Source organism: Oryza glaberrima, chromosome 2 (assembly GCF_000147395.1).
Source record: "Oryza glaberrima chromosome 2, OglaRS2, whole genome shotgun sequence".
Taxonomy (NCBI): domain Eukaryota; kingdom Viridiplantae; phylum Streptophyta; class Magnoliopsida; order Poales; family Poaceae; genus Oryza; species Oryza glaberrima.
The window spans coordinates 3,095,529-3,103,650 of NC_068327.1; the positions used below are offsets into that span (position 1 = coordinate 3,095,529).

Here is an 8,122-nt window from a genome sequence, read left to right on the forward strand (position 1 = left end):
CCTCTCCCCCAAAACGCGCACTCGTGTGCTTTCGCCTTCCATTCTCCAAACCCTCGCGGGAGATCGGAATTCCCCACCCCGGAGCGCCGGATCCACCACCGATCGTCGTCGTCGGCGGCGGCGGAGGAGGCTGCGACGGCGGAGGCGGAGATGCTGGGCCCTCCTCGCCGCGGGCCGGCGTACAAGACGAAGCTGTGCGCGCTGTGGCAGCGCGGCAACTGCAACCGCGACACCTGCAGCTTCGCCCACGGCCACGGCGACATCCGCCGCCCGCCGTCCTCCCGCGGCGGCGCCTTCCCGCACCACCCGGGTATGGATTGCCCCCCAATCCCCCACCCTCGCGCGACCCCCTGTCCCGCTGTTCGTTGTTTGTCTTCGAGATCCCCCGCCCCGGGGTTTAGGGTTTCTGGTGTTTAGTGCAGGAGGCGGAGGGCGTTGGATGCCCTAGAATTTTTTTTATTTTATCGTCGTGATTGTTGATAAGCTTATTATGCGTTGCTAGATGGCTAGATGTGAAATGGAAGTGCGGAAACCGGACTATTGGATTATGTCAAGAGTAGTATTTTCGCAAAAGCCAAGTGATAATGTTATAAGAGTGAGCATTGGAAGTTTGGAACTAAGCGGCTGCTTCTGGAGAACGTGACATACTGGGCGGTAAGCCCAAATGTGATGTTTGGCTTCCCATGCAAAAAAGGAATGTCATAAAAAGTGGAAATTGCTGGAATGTTGTCTTTAAAGAGGACATTTGATACCCACGGAGGAGTTAGCACTTAGGAGAGAATCCAGTCATGCTGTAAACCTTCTTTATGATTCGCGTGATAGTTTGCTGCCTTTTTTTGTCTTGTTCTATTGTGTTTGTGATTTTTACTGTATTTCTTATACGAATGCTTGAATTCAACCACCAGTTGCTGCAGATAGAAAATAATTCTAACAAGTGGAAGCTTGTTGCAGAATTAGGTGGCATTCTTACTGGTTGTCTTTTGATTTAATTATCGTTCAAACTAGCAGACTCTGCAGATATGTTGACTCAACTGCTGCCAGAGGATAGCATGACCTTTTTCATAAATTCTTCACTTGGTATTTCGACGATTTGTGTTGACGATAATGCTTGTGCTGTACCAGAAGGTGAACTTGTGAGGATCTTGGATGATGCCTCCATTGAATGATTGCCAATAATATATTCAATGTGATACAATCATGCCATTAGCTGGCTTTGCAATTACTGGGTCACACATTATATGATTATGGTGCATCAGCTAGTTCCATTGGAAGTATTATTCTCACTGGTGATTCAAACATTTTGTGATTCTTCACAAGTCGCCATTGAAGATATCTGAGCAAATGCTAGTATATGTATGGGATATTGGGACTATGCCATTATGGAAGACCTTTCTTCATCATACTTGCTATATGAGGTTATTTATGGAGCACTCATCCATTTCACTTCAGATGATCAACGTTATTATATTAATGGGTGAATCAGTGGTTTCTTGTCGTATCTTGGTATATGCTTGTGCATTATTTTTTGGCCCTACTTTTTTTGTGGCTAATGGCATTATCCTGGAGCCCCAGCTACTTATTGCTAATTGAATAATCTTGTAGCTCAATGGTCTTGGTAAGCTTAACAGGCTTATGGGTGTCCTACTATCTATATATTACTTCCTTTTTGTTTTTTGTTTCATAAGTTGCTTCCTTTGTATAAAACTTGCACCTCCCTGACTTCTAGGGAGAAGAGATTATAGAGGTGGTGATTTCAGAGGCAGGATTGATAGGAGGTTTTCACCTCGGAGGAGGCATTCCCCTGGAAGAGAGTCCAGGGGTCATCGTCCCCTTTATGATAGAAGGCCATCTTCTCGAGAAAGAGGTAATAACTGCTTTCTTTCTCTGTCGTGTGTGTATTTGCATGTGTGTATACAACTGTTTCTGGTCGCTTTTACATACTGATTGCTTTTAAGTTCATGCTATTCATAAACTCATAAAAATGTGATTTCTTACTGCAGATTCTAGCTATTCACGATCTCCTAGCAGGAAGAGGTACATATTTCATTTCATCATATGAGCATGATCTTTTGAAGTTAAATTCTAAATATGCTGTGAGCGCATGTTAAAGCCCTGATCAAAGTTCAATTTATGGCGTCTTTGCTTATCTTTATCATTGATTTATTAGTATATGCCTTGTCGTGTTTCTATTGGTCTTGCAATTTTAGTTTTTCATCATTGTTAATTACCATTTGATATGCTTGAGTTAAGATCCACACAAGCTACAATTTTAGTTCTGTAGTTTTATATTAATGGTGCTGTAAACTATCATCAACATATTTATTCCATTATAATGCTAAAATTATCTTGCTCAGAATGGTAAGGTTTTGTATTCTTCCTGCAGATTGTACCTGGTGATACTTACTATCTATCACTCAAATTATTTGTTTTGTTTTCATAGTCATAAGCATGTTTTCCTAAAGGTCATGCAAGCACTTGTATAAGCTGTATTTTGCGATCAAAGTAGAACTTGATATTTGAACACTGGCATTTCCGTTGGAATTGTGGTTGGGTTTACTAGATTTATTCTAGATGCCTTGAACATGTTGAGTCGTGCTGAACTGGTAATTTACTTTTCCACAATCTATCCTTTATTTCCAGTGAGAGGAGGCATGAAAAGAAGACTGACGATGGAGAAACCAACTCATCTAGGAGTTTAAGTCTCTCTGATAACAACGATGAAAAGAAAAAGGACAAATTCTCAAGTGGTGATGAGAAAGAAGACCACGAAAAGCAGGTATGAGAAAAATGTAATCAAATTCATGGCTTATACAAGCACATTTGGCACAATCTTCATTGCATAATTATGAATATTGTGCAGCTGAAACAAATACGGCTGGATATGGAGGCTTTGCGTGACGATAAAACTCAGATGGAGGTCAGTTTCTATTTGTCTCGCTATATTTGTTACAATATGGCACATGCTACCATGTTAACATTTTGACTGCCACTCTTTATTCACTCATAAAAAGGAGTTGGTGGTTGTGATGATAGGTTCCACCATCCCATGCCATTTTAAAAGATCTTTTGTGGATGAATCTACCTTAGTGTGTGTGTGTGAATTGTAGGATCTTTTGTAAAGGATTACATCTTCTGCACATGTAGACATGCATAAGATGATCGATTGACACAAGTCATATATTCTATTTTAAATTTGTTACTAATTTGTCATATGTAGACATGTATTTTTATAAAAAAAGTTCAAAACTAATGGCATATTTATCTGTGGTATGCTGCAATGAATGAGCTTATGAGCACTATGCTAGTAATGTGTAAATTGAGAAATGGTAATGCATGGATTTCATCAAGTGTTCAAAGCGTAGGTGACTTTTCACTAGTCCAGTACTGCTGTGCCAGCTATCAACTAATAGTGTTTGCATGTAGAACTTACTATGTTGGTATTGTTTAGCATCTTTAATTTCAGACATTCTCCATTCTGTTAATGTTGTCACAGAGATTGCACATCTTCCAATCATTTAATAGTAGTCATGCTTGACGAATTGGTTGGCAGTGCGTCTTTCCATGAATAACCCCAAGAGTACCCTCTAGTCTTGTGGCCACTTTGGACCTTCATTGACTTACTGTACTTGAGTTTATTTATTTTTGTCTTCCTGTCATGTTATATTTTCCGACTGAGCTTTGGAGCGGGTCAGCACTCAGCAGGCACATTATATGGTGCTTGTGCTCTTGTTTCAAATGCTTTCTATTTTATGGCTGTGCTAATATTTCAAATTTTCTATGGTGCTGCAAGAATTTGATTTCACATTGTTTTTATCATCTCGTGAACACAGTACTTGCTAACTACTACCTTAGAAAAGGGGACAATTGCTTATTTGACCCCGTTTTGAACCCTAACTACCAATTTGACCCTACTTTTTAGAGTTTGCTTATTTGACCCTCCTTTTCAAAAACGAAGCTCCCGTATGACCCTGTTCTGTTAAGGGCATCTAACGGTGTTAACTGAAGCACAAAATGTCTCTTCTGCCCTTACTCATTTGACCCTATTACATGTGGGACCCACCTGTCAGTTCTCTCTTCTCCTCTCCTCCTCTCCTCTCTTCTCTTCTCTTCTCCTCTCCTCTCCTCCATGGATCGGCGAGACGGCGAGCAGGCGCCGATGGGGCGGCGACTTGTGGCGGCGGCACTGTTGGGGCTGCAGCGACGACGCTCTGAGGGGGCGGAGGGAGGGAGCGGCGGCGGCGGCTGAGGAAGGGGCGAGTTGCGGTGGCGGCGCACGGAGGGGGCGAGCGGCCGCGCCGGCTCGTGGAGGGAGGGAGGGAGCGGCGGCGGCGGCAGCTGAGGGGCGCGGAATGAGGGAGGTGGAGGCGGTGGCACCGGCGTAGGCGGGCGGAAGGAGGGAGGAGGCGGCGGTGGTGGCCCCGGCGCAGGCGCACGGGTGGAGGGAGGAGGCGGCGGCGGCGACACCGGATCCGCTGACCGCAACTCGAGCTCCACCGCTTGGACTCGCCGCCGCCACTCCTCGTTGTCGTCAGCAGGGCCGGTGCCGGCTCGCCGTCCCACCATTCACTGCCTCTCCTGTGGTGGATCCGTGGAGGAGAGGAGAAGAACTCGCCGCCGCCACTCCTCGTCGTCGTCGTCACCAGGGCCGGCGCCGGCTCGCCGGCACCGCCGCCCCATCAGCGCAGCCGCCGCCCCATTAGAGCGCCGGCGCCGCCGCAAGGAGAGAGAGAGAATGTAGAGAGAGAAATGTGGATAGGGTTGGGGGTGGATGGATAGGGTTTCCTAAGGGTATTGTGTGTATTATGAATAATAGTTGCATTTCATTTTTTATTTTAAATCAAAACTTAACGGACTAGTGGAAACAGGGTCGTTTTTGAAAAGGAGGGTCAAATAAGCAAACTTTGAAAAGTAGGGTTAAATTGGTAGTTAGGGTTCAAAACGGGGTCAAATAAGCAATAGCCCCTTAGAAAAGACTCCTGCTTTTTTTTTGTTTCATGGAATGATATTACAAAACATCCTACTTGGCCATGTCTCTCTTTTAGACTTTTAGAAAAAGTCAAGCTCTTAGAAATGTTACATAAATAAATGTACACTAATTTATAAATGGTTCCTTATAATTTGAAAAAAGCTTGCATTAAAGACACCATTTAATAATATTCCTACTTCATCACTGTTATGGGCATGGGCCAGGCCGATGCAGCAGTTTAGGCACGATAAATTAGGAATAAGTCATATAATGGTAGGAGATTATCTAGTTAGGAAAGAGATGAAGTTTATTATCTAGTTGGGATTGATTTCTATGATACTATAGACTATCCTTGGATGTCAAGCCTGTCCTCCCTATATATAAAGGGACCCCATGTACTCTATCATTAATCAATCAATGAATCTCTAAAGTTAGCCCTAATCCTCAGAGCCTCTTTTAGCTGAGCAGGGAGAAGCCTTGCCGCTGCTATTAGTGAGCGAGTGCCCTATCACTAGGTCTTCGGACCCTTACCCTAGCTACTTCATAACAGTCACTACCCATTGCTTGTACTTAGTTCCATTCACGTCTATAATGTTAGATCATGCTGAATCTTTGCTCCAAACTCTTAACTCTAGTCAACGCACTTACCTATTTGTAGGTCATTTTGGATGAGAAGATAGATGAAGTGCGCAAGATCTCTAGCAAAGTTAATGATCTTGAGGTGCAGCTTAGAAGGGAGAAAGATGAATGCCATAGGTACTTAAGCAATGTTTCCACATGACAATGGCACATTATCTTGACAGTATTATCCAATAGTTCTATATATTGTTTTTCTATACCTTCGTAGGATGACCTCAAAGATGAAGAAGTTTATTAAAGCTCATGCTCGGTTTTTGAAGGCACAAGAAGAAGTGAAAAGGTGCTTTATGTTTTCATCATGTTTGGCCTTGTAATGCTAGTACACACCAGATTACTCCTTTTTGCATAACTATCAATCAATAAGTGTTCACCAATTGGAGTTATGCAGGTCACAAGCTCGTTTCGAGAGGCTCGGTGATTTGCTTGCTTCAGATATTTTGAAGCGTGGTGTTAATGAAGAGGGGTCCAGTGTCAATGAAGACCTAAACGAAAGGAGTCCTAATACTGCAGCAACTAAAAAGAGATCAATCCCATACTCAACAAGTGAAGAAGCGAAAGCTGGTATGTAGCTTAGTTTCTCGGGACACTCTGATTGCCAGGTTGTGATTTGTACAATATGGATCTTGGTGTTATGCAGCATCCAACTTTCCCCTTCTGTTAAACTGATATATGTACCTCTTTATGGAGTAAGCAGTCGATCCTAGTATGAAGTAGTTCAAATGTTCCTTTATTTAATATTAAGCATTAAAATTGATGTGCTTAGTTTTCTTACAGGAGCACTGAAGGATGCCTAGTTTCTTCTATAATTGGATTTTAATTCTTTCTGCAAATTGCTGAAGAAGTGTCTTAATTATGTACTTAAACCTAATTGCTTGTCTCATCAGTGAAGAAGAGAAGAGAGCGAGACTCTGATACAATGACTAGGTCAGATAAATATAGGTCAGATGGTACAGATTTTGATAAAACAAGCAAGGGGACTGAGGCAACCAAGTCTTTATATTTGAAGAAGAAATTATGGGAAGATGAAAAAAATAAGCTAGGAGCCAACATTTTCACAGAAAAGGTGCACCATTTCTCCCGCGCGCTCTCAATTTTATGATGAACTACATATCATACTTAGTACACTCAGTCCAGTGCTTTGTTTAAACATTATCACATATTGCTAGCCTATGCATTTGATTGCACTGTATATATCTATACTAGTGTAGAAGCGGAGTTGTCCTTCCTTCCCCTCTTCCACCTACCGCGTACAGCGAGAGTGAAAAACCGAAAGGCCAAACTTATTACTAGTCTAAACAAAAAGCCTAGTTGATATTTGGAAAGTTTGGTCATTGCCAGACCTTGTATTGAAACTGATAGGCTTCCTTGATCATCAGGTCCTAAAGCCCTTCTTGGCTATGTTGGCATCTGTATTTATCTTGTTTGATTGTGCTTATCACAGGCAAATATTTTGTTAACTTGCAGGTCAAAGGTTCTCCCGTCAGACATGTTTTGCCCTCCACTGGCATGGCTGCTCATGCTATTGATGATCTCAACGAAGCTATTGAACTGGAGGACAGACATGAATCCATAGACGCATTACTAGAAAATGATGCTGATGACAAAACTAGATCACCTGCTATTCCCCTGCAGCCACCACCAGTGGTACAGAATGCTTATGAGCAGGTGATTAAATTTTCACCTTTCCAAAAAAAAAAAAAAAATTGGACCTGCTTACATGCACGGTCGGCAGCATGGAACTGGACAGTGCATTTTGTTTATAAAAAAAATCGTTGTACTAAAAAAGCTCCTTTTTTTCCCTGTGCATTTGCTAATTTGCTGAAAAAGCAAGCTCATAATGTGTTTCATCTTTTCCCAGTATGAGGGTGATGATGAGGAAGTTGATGTGGAATAAGTGGATGGCCTCGTTTCTAGACGAGGCCTCTGATGAAGCAATGGCGAGATTAGCATCTTCCCCAGCTCCTTATAATTAGTACTATTAGCATCTTGGTGTACAAAGTGCTACCTATTTGACATTGGGAATCCAGCTTATTTATAAGAATCCTTTTGTAGTAACATCCTTGGCGCTGAGACAGCCTTAATCAACTATGTGGAGCAGCCGTATAAATACTCCATGGGGTGTCTGGTTTGGCTAAGCTAATTGCGAACATTTCATGGTCATCTGGCTAGTCGAGCTGAGCGTGTAAACTGGGCAAAGCAAGATATCCTGAATTGAATTCCTGATGCCTTTGTACAGCCTCCCAAAGACCCGAAAAAGCTAGGGTTTGCTGGTGGCCTGGTGCTGCGGAGCGGGCATGAGTGCCAGCTCTCCCTCGCTGTTAAGGGTGTAATAAGGGGTTAATTTGTGAACCCGCTTATAAATCAAAATCTTCTCATGGCTGGTCGTCCTCGCGCTCCTGTCGTCGGCTTCTCCTTCATCGCCGATCGTCGTCACTCTATCATCAGCTCCGTCGTCTCCTCTGTTTCGGCCTGAGCCAGATTGACCTAAGCAGAAAGAGTTGTAGTTTTATCAGTTGG

The 8,122-nt window shown here is 43.0% G+C and overlaps 1 protein-coding gene across 1 annotated transcript; it reads left to right on the plus strand.

The window, feature by feature from the left end:
* The first annotated feature begins 21 nt into the window (after window positions 1–21).
* LOC127762477 (zinc finger CCCH domain-containing protein 13) lies at window positions 22–7,714 on the plus strand. The gene is made up of 11 exons (XM_052287003.1): window positions 22–310; window positions 1,727–1,864; window positions 2,001–2,034; window positions 2,641–2,776; window positions 2,861–2,917; window positions 5,625–5,722; window positions 5,814–5,885; window positions 5,994–6,166; window positions 6,490–6,668; window positions 7,070–7,270; window positions 7,464–7,714. The coding sequence occupies exons 1-11, from the start codon at window positions 151–153 to the stop codon at window positions 7,497–7,499; spliced, it is 1,284 nt and encodes a 427-aa protein (XP_052142963.1). The 5' UTR covers window positions 22–150; the 3' UTR covers window positions 7,500–7,714.
* The last annotated feature ends 408 nt before the right edge of the window (window positions 7,715–8,122 follow it).

Excerpts from the sequence above, each read along its gene's own strand:
- LOC127762477 (XM_052287003.1), top strand. The coding sequence starts at position 151 with ATGCTGGGCCCTCCTCGCCGCGGGCCGGCGTACAAGACGAAGCTGTGC. Across the intron at positions 1,865-2,000 it reads GCCATCTTCTCGAGAAAGAG|ATTCTAGCTATTCACGATCT; the intron begins GTAATAACTGCT and ends TTCTTACTGCAG. Across the intron at positions 6,167-6,489 it reads AAGTGAAGAAGCGAAAGCTG|TGAAGAAGAGAAGAGAGCGA; the intron begins GTATGTAGCTTA and ends TTGTCTCATCAG.